The sequence below is a fragment of the Vollenhovia emeryi genome, unplaced genomic scaffold (assembly GCF_000949405.1).
Source record: "Vollenhovia emeryi isolate VEMERY1.0 unplaced genomic scaffold, V.emery_V1.0 DF939123.1, whole genome shotgun sequence".
Taxonomy (NCBI): domain Eukaryota; kingdom Metazoa; phylum Arthropoda; class Insecta; order Hymenoptera; family Formicidae; genus Vollenhovia; species Vollenhovia emeryi.
This window is the reverse complement of record NW_011967243.1, coordinates 887,059-910,295: the sequence shown is the minus strand read 5'-3', so window position 1 is coordinate 910,295 and position 23,237 is coordinate 887,059. Positions and strand designations below refer to the sequence as shown.

At 45.3% G+C, this 23,237-nt stretch overlaps 1 protein-coding gene and 1 long non-coding RNA gene across 3 annotated transcripts; both read right to left on the bottom strand.

Moving 5' to 3' along the window:
- Positions 1–1,625: 1,625 nt before the first annotated feature.
- On the bottom strand, positions 1,626–18,755 carry LOC105569615 (protein Wnt-11b-1-like). Its single transcript, XM_012026215.1, has 5 exons — positions 18,303–18,755; positions 10,906–11,147; positions 9,035–9,387; positions 8,313–8,584; positions 1,626–2,392 (listed from the first exon to the last, which is right to left on the bottom strand). Exons 1-5 carry the CDS (start codon positions 18,389–18,391, stop codon positions 2,218–2,220), a joined length of 1,131 nt encoding a protein of 376 aa, XP_011881605.1. The 5' UTR covers positions 18,392–18,755; the 3' UTR covers positions 1,626–2,217.
- Positions 18,756–20,170: 1,415 nt separating this feature from the next.
- Positions 20,171–23,085, bottom strand: LOC105569616. Of its 2 annotated transcripts, XR_001009525.1 has the most exons (4): positions 22,863–23,085; positions 22,088–22,409; positions 20,497–20,706; positions 20,171–20,396 (listed from the first exon to the last, which is right to left on the bottom strand). It is a non-coding gene; the product is annotated as an uncharacterized LOC105569616 (long non-coding RNA). The 2 variants fall into 2 exon arrangements; XR_001009524.1 differs by having other exon boundaries at positions 20,171–20,706.
- Between the last annotated feature and the right edge of the window lie 152 nt (positions 23,086–23,237).

Genomic DNA, 23,237 nt, shown 5'->3' with positions numbered 1-23,237 from the left:
GTTCTGACAGCGATAGTCAGCTTGCGACAACTCGCTGCGCTCGCGTTCGACATCCGATTAATTAATTAATTATTAGGCCTGGAGGTCAATTCAGTATCTCACGATATAATGAAAATGCTAAAAGTGAGCGGTTGTGTCTCTTTGTGAAAGGGACGGGTAGAATGAGATTAAGCTATTCACTCACTTGATCTTACGAGTACTACGCAGGGAAACGCGCATCAAGTCTCAAGCTTACAGTATTTCTTACGTTTAATCTCGTAATCCACGCGCCTGTCGCGCTTACGAGCAGAGATACCGACTTGGAAGTTCGGCCAGGTCGGCCGGACGCGCGGAGGGGATAGGGTGGGAGGTAACGCTCATCGTTATCTTCTACTGCCTGACGCCGGCAGCGCCGCCGAGCGCCTGGCGCTATCCCCACCGTAGGCCCTCCGCTCGCCCGGCTGCCTGGCGGAGCATCCAAGTCGGCGTCCCTGCTCCCGAGAGTCCCGAGTCCAGCAAGTCCCATCCTGCACGGTCGCGCTGCCTCCGCCGTCTGCGGCGGAGCGCGGAGTGCGCCGCTCTTATATACCCCCAGCCGTCGCCTGGCGCCGACCAATCGGCGCTCGGCGCAGGGGCGCTCCGCGCCCATTGGCTAGTGCCCCCGTGGTGGGGAACTGGGGTATATAAGCGGCATGCAAGGGAGCCGAGCAGCGCTGTTGGGAGCGACCGCCGGCGGGTGACGCTGCGTCACGTCGCACGGGGAACTTGACCGTTACCTCGCCCGAGATCCTTCCTCCAAAATCCAAGTCCCACCTGATTGGTCGATGCGAAACGATTCGATTGGATCGCTGAATATTCGCCGACGAGGTATTACGCTTAACAATGATTATTAAATTAATACTTCCACGCGCGGCGCTGAACAGAGACGCTTCGGGTCGATGCGCATTTTCCAACTGTTCCGCGGCATATCTTGTGCGTTATCGGAGTAGCTTCGTTATCAATTATAATTACTTTGGCGATGTAATGTCTATATGTACGCGCGCGCGCGGAACTTGTAGGCTGCAATCTGGGCGACTTTCAGTCCTGATTCGTGTAGAAAGACATCGTATTCAATCGGTCGGTTGCATCGAGTCGCGAAAAAGGAAAGAGTGGCCGAGTAACTGGCAACGTTTAATTGAAATATTTGGAAATTATCGATCACTATACTGAAACGCGTTGCCTCTCCAGCGGGAAATGACTCGTCGATCGATGTCGAATCGACAATCATTTCTCTTGGGCGCCGCATACTGTTCGGTGAGAGTTTCGTGGAAAAATGAGATTCTAACGCGTACTACGAACACCGAGAGGTTTGCACGAGGGACGCTACGCTTATGCGAAAAACGTAATGAATCGCGTTCTAATCGGGAGTGATTTCAGTCCCCGAGAAGAAAAATTGATATCCACGGCGATTATAGCTGCGAGTTGGCGTAAGCATAAATCTCGCTTTTAGCAGGCGAGGGATTTTTCTCGCGACACGCCCCGCTTCCTCTCCCCCTCCCCCCCCCCTCCGGGGGAGGGGGGAACTGTTGAATTATTCATAGTCGGGCGCGAATTTTCCGCTTTGGAAAGTGAATTCGACACGCTGCGTCGCGATTAGCGCGGAAAGGGGATCGGGAAGGATGAGGTCGTCCGCCAGTTCCAAGCAACGTGTATTTGCAGAGTGTAAATGTAAGTTACATCGAAGTATCGAGCATTCTATGTACACTGCTCTGATCTACGTTCTCGAGGGGGTCGCGACGACGGCGCCGATTTACATCGAGCTCCGCGAGAGTCTCCCTCCCCAGTCGGAGATGACACGTCGACCGACGTCGCAGCGGTGTCGATTTGACGTCGTCTCGACAGGCCATTTCTCGCTGGGCCCGTCGCGGAGGGACGAGCGCGCTCGCTCGCCGTCGTCCGCCGCGACACACGCACACACATCGAATAAATAGCAAGTAGCATGGTATAAATAACTCTTGTACGCACCGCGACACAAGAGAAAAAGGGTGTGAGAGAGAAAGGGAGAAGGAGTCGTACACATCGACGGTAAATAATTTGTCGCCTAAATAATTATCCGCCGCGCGGATCGGCAATTTTCACGCGCGCGCAGAATTGATTAGTTCTTTTGCGCTTAGCGTTCGATTTGCACGCGCGAATTCCTTTCTTCTTCCTCCGCTTCCTCCGGCGGGTCAGGGTCGCGATTGATCCCCCGATCTATCCTCAATTGCACTCGTACGTCTTCACGACCCGCCTGCACGTCTTGCACTTGACGTAGCAGCAGCTGATGTACTTGCAGTCGCATCTCTCCAGGATCTCCTCGGTCCTGGTCACGTGGCCGCGGCCGCAACAAAGGTACTCGCAGCCCTCGTAGCCGGGACTGCTGCCGTTACACTGTCTGCAAAAGGTTTTCCCGTCTCATAAACATGGACCGAGATCTAATTTCTCTCAAGATTTATCTCGAAAATCATGTGATTGTGGGATATGACATTTCGAAGAATTTTATAAAAGTTTTTTGAAATTTTACTATACATTTTGCTAGTGAAATGTATGGTTAAATTTCAAAAAATTCTCATGGAGTTCTTCAAAATGCCATGTTGTCCCACGATTACATAATCTTCAGAGTGAATCGTGAGAAAAATTTTCGTGTAGGCCTGAAACTGGTCAGTTACAACTACAATTTTCTTTCAAAAAATAGAATGACTGTGGTTGGCCAGGCCTTAATTGCGATCGTACCATTAAATCAGACACGGATGTTATTAAGGGTACCGCTTATATTGTCACGACTAAGAAATATCGATACAACAGCCGAGTATAAAATAGTCGGATCTTGACAGAGATGAGCGTGTGGCGTGAGCCGCAGAAGAAACGGCTTGAAAAATATTTGGTGAAATTTTGTTCGAATTGATCTTTGTACAACATAAACGGCAGTTATTGATCCCTTTTATTATCGATACGTTCACTTTATTTCATCGCGATTATACCGGATATTGCGAACGGATCGGATTTCACCCCCGCCATAATTAGACAACGATAGCTTCCTTGTTTCTTTCGGAGATAAAACGCGCGCAATTAGTGCACTCGTGGGAGTGTTGCTCCCCTTCGTGGCTCGTAATAGTCTCCTGAAAATTAACAAGTAACAATCCGCGGGAGGCCACGGCACGGAGGCGGCCGACTGTATTACTCCAGCGGCCTCTCGTCGAGGCTTCTCCTCCGGTTACCTCGTTAAAGCTCCTCGGACTCCATTATTAATCGATTTGCATGACGCCCGCCTCCGACGCCGTGAAGATGACCGCCTTGCGCGATCGAGGCTACCGCGTAAATTACGCGGCGTCAAGAAAAGAGAGAAAGAAATCCCGAGAAGCGTCACGTTGTAACGCGGAACCCGCTGCTCCGCACGCGGAGCACGGCGTGATAAACATTCGCCACACCCACTTTGTATAATTATACGCGGGCTTATAATTACTGGGTTGTAAGCTGTAAACCGGCGAGACGAGTCGGTGGTGGACCAAAGAACCTGGCGCCATATATCAACGCGCGGCGAATGAAATATCGGCGTGTCCGAAACAAATGTCGGATTAGAGCTGGCGATAATCGTCCCTCACGAAATTATCGGATCCCGTTGGAAACGTGTCGTCAATGATTCGTCGAAACGATGTCGATTCGACATCAATTAAACGGCGTCGGTGTTGATTCAACATCAATCGACGAGTTATTTCTCGCTGGGCCGCTTTGCGTTAGCTAGATTTTCGATTTTGAGTGAGATGAAATCGATACGAGATCAATAGGTTGCTCTATCTTGTTCTTTGAAGTCAAATGCAGGATATTCTGCATTTTATTAAATTAGCGTAAAAGATTTTTTCCAAAGGGGCGGCAAAACGTTTACATCAACCTGATATAATCGTCTTTCATCAAAATTGCAATTCGGTTCAAGGTGGATCGAGCCGGATTTAACGCCAAATCTACGAGAATATGAGTCATTATAGTTGCGCTGTAGAAAGAATTATTGTGATCTATTAACATCCAATACATAATCTATTCGGGCATTCTCTTTCGTCTCGTTTCTTGCGATACGAAAACACGCGAGACGCGAACAATGAACATCGGATTTATGGACCGAGCGAGACGAGACAAAAGATCCACCGGAACCGCCACGTGCGTCCGGCACTTCCTGCGCCTTGCGGTCCAGGTTATCATCTCCGGAATGCCGTGGGTGATCTTAATTCACGCGGAGCGAGGCGTGGCTAATCTGAGGACGATGGAGAGCCGTCTCCTTTCCACCGCCGGAAAATCCGTGACGAATGCAATCACCGTGTTACAAAAAGCCGCCCTTCTTCCCGGGGCGGATGCGGCTCGCGCCTTTCTTTGCCGCTCGCGATGAATTAGTGAACGTAAATTCTGTAGCAGAACTGGACGGGATCCAGTATACGATAATCTCTGATTATTTTTCAAAACAATTCACCTACAATCTCTTATTACATTACATAATTTTCTCGTTTGCGCAGGTGAGGAGACAAGGGGAATCGTACTAGCCGACGTGGTACTGCAATTTCTAAGGACCTTATTCTGACGCACAAGGAACATCCACTATTGCAACCTGAGAGCAGAACTGTTTATGGCGCTGCACGATTAGAGGTAAGCAGTATGCTCGACATATTTATTTCATTGCATATCTCAGTAAACACCAACAATTACGTAACATCAGCATTATAACAAGAATATTTGTCAATGTCGCCAGCAGTAATTAACGTCAGTAGTTTTCCAGACCATATCTGGCATTTTTAATAATGCAGAAAATTTATTGTGAAAAATATTACCTCAGCCAGGGTTTGAACCTGGACCTCCCTACACTCTAGGCGGGCATCTCACTAGGGCACTAGCCTCAGTGGTTAAATTGGTGAGACGCCCACCTAGAGTGCAGGGAGGTCCAGATTCAAACCCTGGCTGAGGTAATATTTTTCGCAATAAATTTTCTGTATTATTAAAAATGCCAGATATGGTCAAGAAAACGCTGACGTTATCCATATTATAATTGCTTCAACATGCGTGAGTTATGTTACATTAACATTGTTGAGTAAAAAAATATAATATCGATGTTATGTAACTTGGTATTCACTAGCTGGGATACTATTATCGTACTAGCACAGTTCTCCCTAGGTGGCCTATGACTTCCACCCCAGCGAGGAATTTGTCAATTTGATGTCGATTCGACATTAATCGACGAATTATTTTCTTTTGTGTTTTCGTAATATTAAAATGAAGTTGTTAGCCCCAAACTCCGTGTTCATCGGAGAACCGTTTTTCTCCGCTCCTAGGGTGGTATATGTCGTATATGTGAAATAGCCTCGGCTGCTACTTTCCTCAGAGTACGCGTTTAAATAGAAACCAGCGATGCTCAGTTGATTTGAACTTGATCTTTTATCTATTAAGCACAGTTCTCTCTCTGTGCCACCCTCGTCACAAGTGACAAACGTTAGAAATTTGAAAGGTAAAGGTGCAAATGACAATTCGATATCGAATTCGCGAAGAAATATCCGTCAGAATGTGTTGATCAAAAATCCCGCGACGCAATCGAGAGATCTTGAAGCGCTCTTCGAACGGTAGCGCTAACTCGCGAAACGGCGTATGGCGCAAAAATTAGCGTTAGCACCTCTCGGGCGGCGACGGCGGCGGGAAGAGAAAACGGCAACAGGACCGTGAATGGGTTCTGTCGTAACAGTATTAGCGCGGCGAACAGTCTGTCGAACAGGGCATCGTAAAATACGCGTGTTCATTCGATTTGGAGAACAGGTTCGGGTCGGCTAAGCCGAGGCGTCGTCGGGATGGCGGGATGACGCGGCCCTATCTCTGAGAGACGCCTCCTCTCGTTCTCGCCTCGCGCACGTAATTACCGGTGCGCGCTCGCATAAATAAGCCTGGCTATCTGGCTGCGACGTGGATAACCGGGATCGAAGGAACCGGGAAGAAATTCGTCGCGTATGGCTAGGCATTACGTCGCCTATACGGGACAACAAGAGAGCAACGGAGGATAAGGGAATTTTATTAACCCGATATGGCTCGACACCCCCGGCTAACGTTACGGGAAAAAGATCCACGGGAACGATAGTTTCACGGGGACGTGGTATTCCTTTCTTCTCTCGTTCCTTCTTTCGAGCAGAACCCGAAAAGATTACAAATTAGGAACTAACGTTGTAATTATTATTGTTCGTAAAATTGTCCCTTGATTGAAATTTTTCTGTGAAATGAAACAAATACATTTTAAACGGTTCGTATTTCACGTTCATGAAGAACACTAGAAGCTTTCATCCGTAAAAAGAAGGGCGGGTTTGCATTGCCAAAGCAAAATTGGTTGTCGTGACTGTTTGAGCTAGTTTTTCGTAGATCGTTAGCGACTAGGATTGCTAACGACTTTTGAAAAAAGTGTGCGTTATAAAGTAATATATGGAAAAGATTATTGACGAGACTCTACCTGGAAATAACCGTCGGGACACTTTGATTACGACTGGGAGATGAGTATAAGTGAACTAAAAAGGAAGTCGCGAGTCAGCAATGACCTGGGCGTCTCGTAAAAGCCGGTTATGGCGGTGCTAATGGTTTTTCGTCGCACTTTTACACACCGCGAACCCATAACCAGGACTACAGGCTAGGAATGTGCGTGCGATAAAATCGCCCGAGCTCGCTATTAGCTGGCACATTTTCGCGAAGCGAAACTACGCGCTAATTCCTTAAGAAAAGCCTCGAAATCTACTTCTGGCGGTTTACCAAAGTCAAGGATCAATTTCCGAATAGATTTACTGCCTTCTGCCCCATAAACACATACATTGCGAGTAGAGTAAGAGCTATCGCACACAAAATTGCACAGCTGCATATGCATAGCACAAAAACCGTTTAAACCAATGAGTATTAAGCGTTGAGTCGCCATTGATTTACATACTCATTGGTCTAGACGGTCTTATGCTATGCAGCTATGCAGTTTTGTGTGCGATGGCCCTAAGAATTTACCTATTACGAGAGAAACAACAAAACATCACAAGGATGACCAGTGGTCAGGAGAGGAGGGAGGTTCTCCAGCCCGCGGCTACCGAAAAAAGAAGTCGGCTGGTCCTTGCATCGTGTCTCTCCCTTCACGCCCACCCTTCACACTTTACGAAGCGGCCATACCGCTTTTCTGCCTGTCAAGTTTTTTTTCTCATTGAGAACCGAGAGAAGCCAAGAGAAACATCCTCGCTTCATTAACGCGAAAGCTAAACTCTCCTTTTCAATCGTTCGTTAGCTCAAAGGGCTATCTAGGTGTAGAAATTTGAGGTAAAAGCAATTCCTGTTTTTGACAAGAAGAACGTCAACGTGTATGTACCTTCGCTGCTCATACATCCGGTATATCTTTAACGGTGTAGTTAACGCGATATAATCGACAACGTTCGCTGTCCACAAAAAGTAGACTCGTCACGTTTCTTCGCTCGTTGTTCCTCCGTTAATGGACGCGAGACGCGTGAAGAAAGATCGTTTCGCTCAATAGGAGTTGATAAATACCCCTCTTCGTGCACTGCCGGCCACATTAAAATGCAATTCGAGCTTTTTTACGCGACACTTACTCGACATCGTTATATTGTGAGCTTATATATCGCGCGAGTTTTTAACGAGCCAATGTTAGTTTCCAATTTACAAGTTTTAACGAGTGTTATCTTGAGAACATAGTTCTAAAGAGACTAGCGTTCCTTTTGTTTTCTATGTCGATCAAACTGGATAAATTGAAAAGATATTCGTATTCTTCTCATGTTCAGGCACATCATAGTCGTCATTAAAACATCGTGTGTTTCATACATTTTTTTTATTTAAAACCACAAAGAGATACCCCGAGTCGAGTCCCGGAATGGGCTTCAATTATTTTATTCTGTCTTCATTTGGACCTCGGAGTCAGTTTGAAACTGCAAGGCCCAGATGAGTAAAAAAAATTGAGTTTAACTTCATTCTAACCCTCAAAGAGAATGTAGTAAAATATTTCACCCTCTTTGAGACCTCTTAGACCGAAAAGGATCTACCGAACCTCTGTTGACTACACTCGCATTGGCCTCTTTACTGCTGAAAGAGAAATAGCGACTCTCTTCAGGCCTATCTGTGGTGAAGAATTCAATATATTTTCTCCGACACAAAGACCTTAGTTCGACCTCATTGCTGCCAATTCAAAAATTATACGAGGCTAAACCGAAGCCAAAATAATCGACTCGGGACCTGCGAAGCGTCCATCTTCGTGATACAATTATCTTTACAAGAGATCGGACTAATTTACGTGAAAATTGGGAGAAAATGACGCGTCTCACCTGCCGATCGTGCCGAGGCTACCCCTCTTCTTATCCGGTAGACAGTAATCCGGACTTTTGATCGTGTAGAGTAGATTATCGTGGTGATACAGGGGCGGCAGTCTGCCGCCGGATCTCGGCCTGACCTCGGCCGCGGTGGCGTATCTGCGTAGCAAGCGACTTCCGGCGGCGGATGGTCCCGACGCACCTAGGCCGCGCCAGCAGGTGCGCACGCTGCAGGAACCCGAGACCCCGTGGCACTTGCACTCCAAAGTCAAGGATTGCTCGACCGCCTGTTCGCACGAAGCGTTAATCGCACTTACGTCATATTCCCCTTTCGAAAATCAAGAACGTTAATAGATAATAGAACCTTCTTCCTTCGACTTTATTCTTTTAACCAATATAGGAAAATTAATCAACGACACAACTTGCAAAATCAAATTAGAGAAATTTATTCTTTTACTTCAGGCAAACTCTTGATTTAAAATATTCCTCTCAGGATGTTTACATCGAGATAGAGTTTTACAATAAAACAATATTTCACAAATAGATTTAATATCGCCAGCAGTTTAAAACCAATGATATGTAGTTAAAAGAAACATTAGCCAGTGTAGGTAGTTTTTAAAAGACTAAATATAAAAAAATATTTATAACAGCTAAGTAGCTGAAGTTGAAACCTTCCTCACGTACGTTTAACACTCTTCTTAATCATCGATCGCGGCGTACGTGCCGTAGACACTCACCCTTCGGCCCGCCCTGTTGTTGTGCATATTGACTGCGTGCATGAACTTGGCGGTACCGCTGGTACCGGGCGGCGATGCACCCTGAAGAAATCGCTTCGCCATTCTCGAGGCGGATCTCACGTCGTCCCCGCAGCCGCCCCACTTGAAAGAGTTTCTCGCGGACAGCGTGTCGAAAGAGACGGGCATAGTGGTGAAAGATGAAGGCGAGATAAGCGCGGACGGCGAGGGTGGCTCTCGTCGTGGTGGAGTCGCGCAGGAACAGGCCGCCAAGTTCCCCAAAGCGCACCCTCGCGCGAGTCGCCAAACCGCGGCGGCGGCCGACATCGCGTAGACGAAGGCTTGCTCTCTAGTTCCTACGATAAGTGCGCTCGATTAACACGCGAAAACACAAATGTGAAACAATACAATTCGTAAGGCTCTGACGTGAAATCACAATTCGAAGGAAGGACATAAGAGCCGAGACAGGATGTTAGTCTATAAATGATTTTAACTTTCAAATTTCCACTCTCTAGAAATCAATCAATGAATTAATTGTCACTAAAAACTATAACTGCAAATCAGTGATTCCCTGTCTCCAGTGATAATCCACTGATTAATTTTTAGAGAGCAGGTTCAAACCCTGGCTGAGGTAAATTTTTTGCAATAAATTAAAAAATTAAAATCATTTAGACACTAACATCCTGTCTTGGTTCTTATAGCCTTCATTCCTTCGAATAAGTGTGAAAGTTTCTGTCGCAACTTAAATCGATACACGAGATAGTAAAGTCATATGTCAGACTACTAACACTGCATTTCAAATTACAACGCTAATTATTAAATATTTAAAATAATACTCTTGCATAAATATTTTTATTAATAAAAGCAATTTCCTAAATTGCTTTCACGGCTGTTTAAATTAACAACTTTTCAAAGTTTAAGCCACGCTAATTAAATTGTCACGTGTATCATACTAACTACGTAATAATTATTATTATCCTGATACTTTCAAATTGTAATTTAAATTTAATTAAGTAATTGCACACGAATTACGTTTAATGCATTGTAATTAAAGACCATGCAGTTCTTTTCTCCTTCGATTGAGACGATTGAGGAAAAGCCGATTATCTTCCGAGAACAGAAAATACAATGGCGAACGTTACGTTCGTGGCTGTATGATGTATCTCTCATTGGCGCTTCTCGGTTTTCTCATTAACGAAGGATATCTCGATCTCTCGGGCGCACTTTTCTTTACAATATAATCATCGTGAAACGCGAGCGATTAATCCAAGGGAGGCCGGTCGCGAGAAAGGAGGATGAAGACCGTGGGGAACTGCGGTTTGTTAATGATCGCTAATTGAGGCGCGCCTGCCAGGTCTTCCTATTTACGTCGAATTCCTCAAAGGATATTCGATACGTTTTCCATCGGAACCTTCATCGACCTTTGCACCCCACCGTCGCGCAAAATCACCGATTATAAATCCATTACGAGCAAAGTCAACGGGTATTTTCTTATTTAACAAAAAAAAACGCCTTGACTTTTCAATCAGAGCTGATTCTAAAATTGCAAATCTTTAGGAGAGTTTTTCTTCCTTGTTAGCTTCCTTCGTGGCGCATCTTTAATATCTCTCGAGACGTGGAATAAATTCTTGCAAATTACGTGGATCTCTCTGAAAGTATTACACAGACCTTTTATGCCATTTTCCAATTTTGTCAAGAATTCAATTAGCACGTTGACTGCCCTGATGCAATTAATTTTATTTAACACGTCACCAAAATATGATATTATTTCACTACAAATTATATCATGTACAATATTTCATCATTATAAGCTCTTGATCATGAAAATTCCATTGTAACAAATGCGATGAAAGGATGTGATTTCGCGAACAAACCTGTAAGCAATTCAGGCGTGTAGTCGGGTGCGCGCTCGATGCTGCTACAGTTCCATCTGCGATGTCGAAACGCCTGCTGGCACACCGTCGACGTGTCTCTGGCGGCTTGCACCAAACCGGGCATCAGATCCGGCGTGGCCCTGCATGCCCTCGCCTGCTTTCTCTCCAGCAGACCCGTGCCCTTCGCGCTGGTGCACGCCTCTCTGGTCCACGTATGCGTGTCGCCGGTACGACCCAGGCCGCTAAACACAAAGCGTTCCGTCTAAGTACGCGACTACGCACTCCTTTCAACTTGGGAAGAAACGCGGGATTATCGGTTACTGAAAACTTTATTATCGTGGACCAATTGAAACGCGATGTTCCACGCGTTAGAAAATTTGTTGCTAAAGCGTTAAAAGTGCGGCTAAAATCCAAGTCGAGCCTAAAACTGGTATTTGATATATCAATATGAAATTTGCTTCAATCACAATGTCACAAGCAGTCGAAGATTATATCTTGTACATTTACGAAAAGTCGGCGGCAAATGGTCTCGTAGATGAAAGTCTTTGGAGCGAATGGTCCCGTTTCTCCCCGCCTTCAACATTCCGAAACGAAACACGCGACCGTGGAATTTGGGGTGGAACACAAAGTACGTACAACTCTGTCGGACGATCGGGCCGAAGGGCCGACAGACGTGAGCGATCCACCTCTTTCGCTAGACGGTCCCGACGCGGAACCCGCGCCGAGCCGTAAATCAGGGGGTGAATTTCGAAAATTATAGGGCGCGAGGCCTGAAAAGGGCTCGCGTTTAAGTGCCGCGGGTTGAATACTAGCGCGGCTGAAACTCGCAACGCGCGAGAGAGCGCAAGTTGGGGATAATAATTACGGACACCCGAAAGTCGAAATGACCCGTGCACGCGGCCTCGCCGCGTCTAGACGTAACAACCCTGGGAATGGCCGGATCGCCAACCCCGTGTCACGGAGCCTACCCTCGGAATTACCCTATCAAAAGCCCGCGGTTCTCTAATTCGTTATTACCGTCGCCGCCGCCGCCGCCGCTGCCGCCGCAAGCTCGTTCGTTCCCTCCCGATGACATTTCGGGGCTCGTGTTACGACCCGACCCGGGGAATCTAATTTCCGCGTAAACGCTCGCGAGCGTGCACTCGCGTTGCTTTACGACCCATTGTGAAATCGCGCTGCCTCGCGCAAGACCCGCAGCGCGATGGTTTCAACCCCTTCCGGGTCCTTATCGACAGGCCTACCTTTCTCCCCCGTTATTTGCAAACCTTGCGTCTTGATTATTCTCAGACCTGCGTTACTCTGGTCTGTATATTAAATAACACCGAATTCACACGATCCTCTAAAATAAATAGATATATTTTCGCGATGCTCGGCGCCGCTCTAAAATAATACATCTCGACAAAGCAGAGAGGAAAAGAATACATAAGAGTGGCAGTAAAAGATTACATCCCTTTACGAGGATAATGTGCGCGCATTCTTCGCACGCACGGCTCGTTAAAGCTGCGCGCAAGGGGCGCAAAGCTTTGCAACTTGCCGAGCTTTTTCGTCCGCAAAAAGAAGAAACGAAAAAGCGGAAACATTCCTCCGAGCGACCTAGGAATTTCCATGGCGCTCGCATCTCTACGAGCCATAAATATCCGATCCAAATTATCAGCTCATTAAGGCGATATTCGCGATGATCACTTTGGCAGTCCGACTAACGAGGAACCCCAGTTCGCGCGCATAATTCGCTGGCAAAATAATAAATGTAGCGCGCCGTGTATCGTACCACGAAGATCGATTACCGCCTTGATGTCTTAATTGACCGGCCGACTGCGAAATAATAATTAAAGTCATCTCAAACAAATACGACCACCAACGTGGATGATCCTGTCTTAAATTTTTCCCGACGATTCGTGTTAAGCACTCGTAGCGAAAGGCAGAGTATTCGTTCTTCAACGTCAATTTATTTTATCTTTCCCGGGTGAATAAACACGTACACTGAGAGCAGAATTTGCTTTCACTGTAATAATTAACTGATAATATTATGATAATTGTAGTGGGAGTCTAATAGTAAGCAGCGGAGTAAGAGATAGTCCGCTTGTCGAAAATTAGAAAGCGTAACCGGGCGTTTTCGTCGCGTTACACTTCAATTATAATCTTACACGCGCTTTAAGCAATATCCCTTAAGCAGCACAAGAAATGGAGTTCAATCATTTTGAGTAATATGTTGAGAAAATAAATTAAGGTTTTGTTTAGTACTTAAGATAACTGTCGATAACTCTTCGACCTCAATTATCACGTGCTTGAGCTATCGGTCCTGCGGGCAATTCGAAGCTTAACAAGGTGGATCGTTCAGCACCCGGAAAGACAGTTGAACGCGAGATATTTAATGAACGATCGGTGAGTACGACAGCCACTTGCAAACGGGCAGGCAGGGCCCGGCAGAACGCGTGACAGGCCACTTATGCGGCTAGATACGATTTTAAGTTGCGTTATGCATCACTCTGGCCCGCAGCTTTGCGCGCAAAGTAATTTACGAGCCGCTCTCTAAAGACGAATGCGCGACTATTTACTATCGCGCGTCAGATAATTAATTATCAGCCGCAGCGCGTAGAGCGTCAGGCCAATCACGATGATCCGAAGCGATAATCGCGCAGCTTGCTTCCAATGAATTTCTAAGATTGTACCACATACGTCACCCAACGTTATTAAAATATTAATAAAAGTTCGTCCGCGACGAAGAACTTGCTCGAGCGTGTTTTTTACCGCAGAATTAATCGGCTACTGTGTAGCGTAAAATTTCGCGATGTTAAATCGGTCGTTTGTCCGATTAAGTAAGATGATAATGCACTGACAATGAGCAAGACGTGAATAATTTATCTAATCGTAAGATAGATAATCTTGGGGCAGTAACATGAAACTCGTTACAAAGATCTCATAGGAATGTAAAATGCGACGGCAGTGGAAGCGAACAACTTGATTTACGGAGTGCCTTGTTACGTGATATAATTGCCCATTGTAGCGCAGCTAATAATTTACGAAATACAATGAGTATCGCGCGGCCGGCTCACGACTAGCTGATCCTTCGCCGTTTCGCGATCGCATTAATCACTATCCTCGTCATGGACAACCCTAACGTTTTCCTCTCGCTTCTTTTGACAATGGTTCCATCTAAACGCAGTACAGATTAATACACTCTCTAAAAATCAATTAGTGAATTATCACAATTTCAGTGGTATACTTATAACTGCAAATCAGTGGCTATTCACTGTTTCAAGTGATAATTCACTAATTGATTTTTAGAGAGCAGCATAGCTAAATAGATTTTTTCGTTATAGCTTCGGCTACTTGTTTAATTACTGATTGATGCTTGTCCTTATTTTCTGTAATCAGAAACTGACGAGAGATTCTGTCGGGAAGGTAACGATTCATGAGCAATTCTATTTTATATTTTAAATACTTGCTCATAAATATGTCCTTCAAATGGCTTAAATCCTCTTCTTTTAACCACTTTCTCGTCCATTATTTGAGTCAGGATACCACACAGCAATTACAAACACTACTCGAAACGTGATGAAACAAGTGTTACATTGACACGTACCGAAACGCATATCGAAAGTTCCATCACTAAAGTTGTTGCGAATTAAGAATACATTCTTAATTTAAGAAGATGTTCCAAAAAACATGACGTTAAGAAGGAAATATTCTTCCTTATTAAGTAAATCTATTAAGAGGATTTGTAAAGTATGTATTTTAAGAATACAATTTTTTCGGTGTACGAAATAATTCCTTCGATGTCAAACGCGCATCGGATTCTTGTAACGTAAAGCGAGTAAGATACGAGACGATTTTCCATTTCGATCCTCCACGATCTTCGGACGGTCGCTATTGACCAGAAAAATAATGACGTTTTTTACGAATTTGATATCTACACCAGTTGACGGTCTTATTTTACGTGTTTCCACGAGGATCGCGGCTCGCGCGACGGAAGTTCACGGACGTTCACGGTGGGACATTCTTATGAAAATAAGAATGTTGCACGACGCGGTATCTTCGTTGAAAAAGAAGAAGAAAAGGTTTTGAAACGGTTCCATCGACCGGCTGCACTTTCGAAATTCGTTTTGACTGGTGGAATCGTAAAGCGTAGTTTTTACGAGACCGATAATAAGCGGGCGCCTACGAGTTTCTCCATTCGGAGGAGGCTGAAAGAGAAGCTGTTCAGGAGCGTATCCAGGATGATGAGAAAGGAAGTGAAATTGGCTCGGCCACCCTGAACGAGCATTCGAGCGCAACGAATCCGTGTACGCGTATGTTAATCGTTTACTCTACGGTAATACTCGTTAAAACGCCGTTATTCCAAGGAAAGCACGAGGGTAATGTCGTATCTCAATCGGCAGATGGAAAGATAATGCCACGAAGGTGGACACATCTCGATTTTCCGCCCTACTACATCAGTCGTATTCCAATACTTTTTATAATATTTTACTCTTAATAAATCACGCAGCGTCGCGCTTCATTGATTGATCCTACTTGTTTTCGCAATTAGCGTCAATTTGTTTGTAATCTCTTTGACGTCGGTGTCCCGAGTGACAAATTAACGAGACGCGCGGTTAAGATCTCGCGTCCCACGCCGATACAATCCGCCGCTGCTCTAACTCGCGTCTCGCGTTAAGAATGCGTGATTTACGAGCGATGCATTGTAGAGATCGCTCCGTCATGAATGATCTTATAAATAGCGACTCGCGTGTGATTCAGCGCGACCCTGCGGGCGCTTGTCGAGGGCTGCGCGTAAATTATTATAAATCGATCCTTGGCCTCGATCCTGGCGAAGAAATTCTCGATCGTGATTCCGCTGAAAGAGCCGCGGATTGCCCCGCGACGGAATGCTCTTCGTGACGTCGTCTCGAAGCTATGAGCAACGATCTTCGATCTTTCAAATGATGATTAATGAATCCCATTAAGACGGCCGAGCGGAGTAGATCATCACTTCACTTTTAATCGTGAAAAGATTAGAAAATCGTCTCGGGAATACGGAATGTTTTCTGCTATGTAAGAAGGGGTGGTGTTCGTTTGTCTTTATATCTCTGAAACTTCGTCCGGGCTTGTTTAGTCTTCGGCCTGAAAAATTATCGGTGTCCCCGTTTTCGAAATACGCAATCGTTTCTCTTCGTTTAAACCCCACCGTTTCCGGATAGAGCGGCAAGCGTCCGGGCGGCACTCCTTAATGCAGAAAGATCATCGTCCGACTCTTGCCGGACGCTCCCTAAGACAACGGGATCGATGGCCGCTCGAGCCACAAAGGAAAAGCAGCGAGATTTCGGATCACCCTTCGAAATTATCCGTCAATGTCGGCCGCAATAATTATAAACAAGAGAATCGCGAGGAGGTCTCTCACTCCTCGGTCGGGTTCTTGGAAAGCGTCGTTTATAAATCACGATTTCGCGGGCAACCCCTAATCTTCCACCCCCCCCTGCCCCCTCGGCTATCCTCGTGCCACTCCCCGATCATCTTCCTTTCGTACTGCCCCTCCATCCCTTAGCGCCGTATTCCCCCGTATTTTGGTTTTGCACGCAAAACCACCATCACTCCGCCATTCATCATCCAATGCCGCTCAAACCTTCTCTCTGTTTCCGCTTTTCCCACTTCCAACAACCCCCTTTCGTCCTCGCCTCGCGCTCTCCTTCTCGCTGATGCGATGAAACTCCCTGCGAAACGCACGACAATTTAAATCGCATATCCAGAAATCGAGGGACCCTTCGGGGAATAGGGTTAACCGACAACTGGCCGCACTGCTTTCAATGTTAACGAGATGTCTTCCGTGCGCAACTCCGGATGAGAGGAACGGTTCCTAGCGCGAGGATGATTGATAGAAATCGCGAAGAGAAATAATTTGCGGGAGACTCTCGTGCGAAATGAAGAAAAGACAAATAACGATATCTCGCGGCAAAACAATCTATAGTGAGCTTTCTCGTTCGTTGCTTTATTATTATTTTATTTATCATTCTTTACGTGTGTGTGTGTGTGTGTGTATGCAACCACTAGATTCAGCAAAAACAGCTGAATCCAGAAACTAGTGGAAGTTTGCCGTAGTTTAAAGTGACGTAATAACATATAATTGAAGAAGAACATTCAGACATCTTCGTGGCAAAACGGCTCGCTGATGAATTCGTTAAAGAAACGTCGTTTCTGCTTTAGGACAAAAAAAATTCGTAAAAAGACCGATACTTCGGCTGCTGATAATTAAAAAGGCTCGCTGGTCGGCAAAATAAGAAGCGCTGCGATAAATTCGCCGCGAGGCGAGGTATCTCTAAAACCGACGCTGTAGTAATCATCCGCTTTTCATTTGCGAAACGTATTGGCCGGGCTAACGAACGTGAAGCATCGTCGTCTATTTATGCAGCCCATAAAGCAGCACCGACGATATCTTTATTCCTCGGGAGTACGAAATTTATGTCGAGCGCGAATCGCCCCTAAATCTCGCCGCGGCCCGATCTCCTCCGTGATCCAAGGAAAATAATGATCGAGATCGAGAATCGGGAGGCCGCGTCCCCGCCCCGCGCGCGCTCCCGAGCGTTTCCTTCGGCCACTAATCTATTTGTTTCTCATTAACGGACCAACATTAATCTTCGAACTCGTTCGGAGCCACCGCGAGCGAATGTGAGAGCGCAAATGGGACTCGTCATCACGAGGGTTCACAGGAGGACCCCTCGGATGTCTCTACCTTGGATGATTGAAGATTGCCCGCAAACAACTGTGTATTTTTTGACTCGCTATTTATAATGCAACGGTTGCAAATCCAACGTTCGTTTGCTCGATTTAATTTCTGCTTGAATAAAGGATTATAAACTCTAAAAGTTAATCGGTGAATTATCGCTGAAAACAGTGAATACTACTGAAAATTGTAGTGATATATTTATAACTGTAAATCAGTGACTATTCACTGTTTTCATCGATAATCCACTGTGATTGACTTTTAGAGACAACATTTTTACGGCTTCTCTACTGTGTGCAAACGTCTTTTTTATTAATATATTATGAAAGTCTATTTACTATTAGAAAAAGTAAAATTATCAAATGCAACTATATGCACTCAAAATCTCGAGTTTAATCCAACAAAGAAGATTAAATCGCGGTAGATGAAAACGTGATCAGAAATCTGGGCAGAAAACGTCTAATGGCGCCAGTGCGACTGCTCTTTTCGCTAAGAAAAAATTCATTAGAGATTATTCTTACGTAATAAGACGAGTTTTCCCCGTTTCGACCGCGCTAATCCGCCTGACATTTCGAAGAATGTCGTGGCCGCGTAGATTCTATCGCGGAGATTTATTATACGAAGAGTAACGCGCGATGCGCCAAAGGCAGGACGGAAGGACTAGTCGAATAACTTTCGCAAAAGAGTGAATTGGAATACTCACAGCCATTTTATACATCTGCCATCTTGGACCAGCAACAACACTAGCAGCAGAAACCAGACCTTAGCACCGCTTCGCTTCTTTATCCGCATCTTTCTTCGTTTCGCATTCTAAAGGATTGACATCGTCGTTCACCGTCCCGGGAATATCGCGAAGACGATTTTCTGCCCGCGCTTTCAAACGCCGCCGATCATCCCTCGATGCAGCGCAACTCGCTTCGTAAAGATTCGAGATCTCTTCAGCGCGTCCATCGTGGCCGTGGTACTGTTAAAAAGTCGCGATACTTTCCCTCTCCCGTGGAGGATAAGCGACGTTCTCGAGGACTGCCTTTAATGCATTTTGAGGAAATTCCCGTTTCATTTATCTTTATATATATATATCCACTCCGAAATGGCAAGTTCTGCATCGACGACGTTACATATTTAGCATTTGATTACCAGCTCAATCAATTTTTCCGAAATAGTTGCGCGACGAAGACGAATTCGCTCTCGGATTAATTAAAAGCAAAACGATCGATATCTCGGGGGGGAACAGCGGACGTTTTGAAGATTCTCCTCAGATCTCTTCTTCGCGCGGTGCTGACGGCTACTCACAAACAGGCGAGTGAGAAAAGGCAGAAGGACCGCATTCGTGGAACAGACGCGTGTAGAGACACCAGGCACCACTCTCGTTAAGATCGACGGAAAACGGTACGCCTCAGGATCCTTCGGGATCTGCGGCGATTTCGGCGAACTTTCCCGTGCACCGTGCGTCCGGCTCGGCGGGGAGTCTGCGTGCTTACAGGTGTCCGTCGGAGCAGTCCCGCAGGATTTGCCAGTCGGTGGTGGTGGTGGAGGTCCTCCTACTACTTCACTTCCTCCTACTTCGCCTCCTACTTGAGCCTCCTCTTTCCTCGATGTACGAGGAGCCCAATGATCGACACCGGGGATGCCGCTTGCCGCCGAATAAGAAGAAAGACCAACGCCGCCGTTAACCCTTTCGCTCTCGCAAGAGAATCGAGTTTTTTTTTCCGTGCAAATGAATAGCGAAAGCTCCCTCTCCATTTTATTTCAAGTTCTTACGAGTAAACTCGTAATTCTCAAAAATTTATTATGCGATGCAATATTGATTACTCGAAGAAAACTATTGCCCAGTAAAATCTTCGTTGAAGAAAAAGTATAATTTTTTATTTTTATTAATCTTTTTAATCTTAATTCATTTGATTAATCTTTATCAATCAAATGAAGGGAATTTGCAAGAAATTCCCGAAAGGGAGACACATAAGTTACAAAGGAAAGAAAATAACGTTTCATTAACCTTTGATTTGTCCAGTCCGAAATGTTATTCGGAAAGAATCTCGTGTAATCCTCTGAGCCAGGGAGGTTTTTTAATTGTCCGCCAACGCGAATTATGTTTACTCCTTAGTCACTAATTAATTCTGTCGACGCACCGCGATTTCCTAGCGTTCGGTTCTACCGAAAATTATACGCCATGAGTAACGAATAATATTCTAAAAAAGAAGGACGAACGGAGGCCGGAGACCACCTTCGCGGGATTGACTTTAACGAGCAGGCGGTATCTTTGTGATCATTTATTTTACTACAAGGCGGAGCCAAAACAATTTATCCCTGCCTTTACCATTTAAAGGCTGGTAAGCGTCGGTGCTATCTCGCTCCGACTTGTTGATCGGATTCGAAGTATCGACCACGTAGACGTGTCCATCAGGGAATTGTCGTTGCAAAAAGGAATCGTCGTATTAAATCTGAATCTTCTCGATTAAACTCAATTATACTTAACGATATTGCACCCAATGGTGCATCTTCAAGATAAAATCTCTTCAATGAATCTTATTTTAAATGCATCGTTTATATAAAAATAAGTAATTTCTTTTATTGTAATATTGACTTACGTCGTAAGTCTACATTGAATAAGTTTGGCATTTCAAAATGACTTTCGGGAAATAATTGTATGTCTCTTTTCTTATATTTTCTTACAATTCTTATAGATAAATTAATACTCAGGTCCATATTTACATAATTTTCTAACATCAACGTGCTTACTTTCTTTCTCTCTTGGTACATTTTCTCTCCTAATATGCACGCGCATTATGTCGATCCACTGCGAATCAACGTCACAATTAGCGCAAAGAAATTTCATCGAGGTATTGTGCGCTTCGATTGGAAGAAGCCGCGAGTCCCCTTCGCCCCTCGCTAATTACCGTGCCAATTTTGTCCACGGTGCCGATCGTTCGTCTTTCTTCCCGTTCTCCTTGGTCGATGCCTCGCTCGGCCCTTCCGTTGCTCCGTTGCCGTCGATAAATAATCCTCCGTCAGACGTTCATTACGTCGTTAAGTTTCGGCCCGGACTTATATCCACCCTCCGTCCCGCACGCGGAACCCAACAAGCGGATTCGCCCGCAGCGGTAACCCTAGAAATATCGTGCGCCGTGTAAAGAGCCCATGCCGATCGCGAACGAGCCAATCAATAGAGGATATCGGCATTAGTGCGGCTGAAGAGCCACTACTTGAAAATTATTTGGTCTTCGATAGATAAAAATGATAGAAATTTAAGTTCGCATTTCAGATGATTAAGGGAGCAAATCGCTCGCCGAGATAAAGAGAAAAGATTCTAGTACAAGAAGCAATTAAATTTTTTTATTAACTGATTGTCAAACGTACGGCTGCCTCTTATTGTCTCTTTTGCGGAGGAAACCAGGTTCCTAATAATTATATAATTAAAATATACTATACAGCTTCCCTTTATTTTCGCGCAACTGACTCCACCAACTGCATAAGACGTCGCGATCTAAATGTCTGCATTACTCTAACTGTAAAATCAGATAGCAGATGCCAACGTTCCTCGGTTGCTCGCGGTAAGGATAACTGGTAAGATCGAATGACAGGCGTTAAGTCGCACTTTCGCGAGCCTCGGAAATGTGTAGCGCGCAAATGCATCAAGCAATTACCGCGGCAATGTTGCAAAGGTATTCCGAGAAACGGCGTGTTTCTTGCCGCGGGCGATCCTCGCGAGTAGGCGGAATAACTTCACAGAACAAAAGTAGAAATATCTCTGTTTGCACCACTCGGCTCGCGGGATGAATGGCAGCATTAACTTATATAAGTACTCGCGGCTTGCGCAATGCGTTTACACCTCATTAATTTAAGAATCGTGGACGAATGAGCGCATTGCGAACGCCAGATCTCTGAGAATTTCTCGCGCAGCCAGTATTACGTGCGCCATAAAGTTCATTATTTACCGTTAATAACACATTTGTCTACTTATCCTCTCGCGATTCCGAGTAAACTCTCTTCATTTTTATTGATTCCGTCCCGATCTACCCCCCCCCCCTCTCTCTCTCTCTCTCGCTCTCTCGCTTTAAGGGACTTGTTCCAGAGCGTGTAATAAATAATGATTCTGATTCTTTCTCTCTCAGCTGTTCCGCTTATGGGAAAGAATATGCCGCGCTGAAATTAATGATAACCACGCTGTCTCATTTTTGTTTGAGGCGCCCCACAATAAGTTACAATAATAAAGATGAAGAATTGCGATGAGGCGTCGGTACCAAAACTAAATGGGTTAAAGCCACGACTTTATTAGCGGGAAAGTTAGCCGGACCAGAGAAAGACAGCTCCTTCGTCTCAGATTATTTCCCGGCATTATTCGCCGAAGAAGACATCGGCTATAAAAAGGGGACAAGCGGATCCGGCGACAGCTGCTTCGCTATTAAAAGCGACTTAAACTCCAAACCCTTCCCGCGATCGTAGAACGCGAAGGTACCTCCCCTCCCCACCCCCCGTTCAGTCACTCACTCTCTATTTCTCATCCGCTCCCTTTCGCTTCTTCTTGTTCCTCTTGCTTCTCTCCTCGCCGTCGTGTCATCCCTCTTCTCGTGATTACGCGCGGGCAAAGCGTAAAGCCACGCGTACGCGTGTACGCGCCTGCGACTTCTTGCTCGCAAATAAGCGAATCGCTAAATGAGCCGTAAAGCCGAGCCTCGGGGATGTGAAAGAAGAGGCGAGGGGAGACTGCGCCCCCGAACTCCGGGCTTGGTTGGTCCTAGATTAGAATTTAGAGCCGGCATCCTCTGTCTCCTCGCGGTCCAAAAGCACCGCGGTCACGTGGGGAACGGCACTAAAAAACGTTCACGAAGAATAGCCATTCGAGATATTAAAGAGCGAGATGAGAAATGGACCGCGAGTGAAGGGACGCGCGCGGGATGACTATAGAATAAAATTATAGCCCCCCCGCCGTTGCGTCTCGCAATAACTTTCGCAACTCTGTGGTATTAATTACGAAACTCATGTCTCGTTTCTTATACTTTATTGTAAAACCGTTCGATTCGGTTTGGGCAAAGCACGAGAGCATATTCGTCGCCATGAAATAAAATAAAAGCTACAGGTAAAATAAGCGGGCATGATTGTTACATAAATTGTTGATAAATGCGTCGAAATGTAAGACGGAAAAATTCACGGCACTCTGTGGGTTCGCCCTCTTCGACAAAATGGACGTCGCGAAAGTTCCGAACTGTCTATTTGCATGGACACGATTAATTAATACGATACCGGTAATTAAATAGATATCAACCTTCTCCGCGCACGACGGTAACATCCAAATCTGCATAATCTCTATACAATAACGTCAGTGAAAAGAAGAGTTTTGTCCCTCCGTCGATGAACTTTTTGCCACCCACCCTCAACGGTCAACACCCCCTCTAATAAAGATATATAGGGTGACTCGAAGCTAGATCCTTAACGAAACGTTAAGGATACATTTTATTAAAATCTGGAACAAATATTAAAAAACTGAAAAGATCAAATCGTTGAAAATAAAATTACGGAAATGTATATTAAATATTATTAATTAATATAATAATTAAATTGCGCTTATTGTATCTATTAATTAAATATTGCAATAAACTACAAATTTGTTAGATTAAATATTATATTATAAATTTAATAA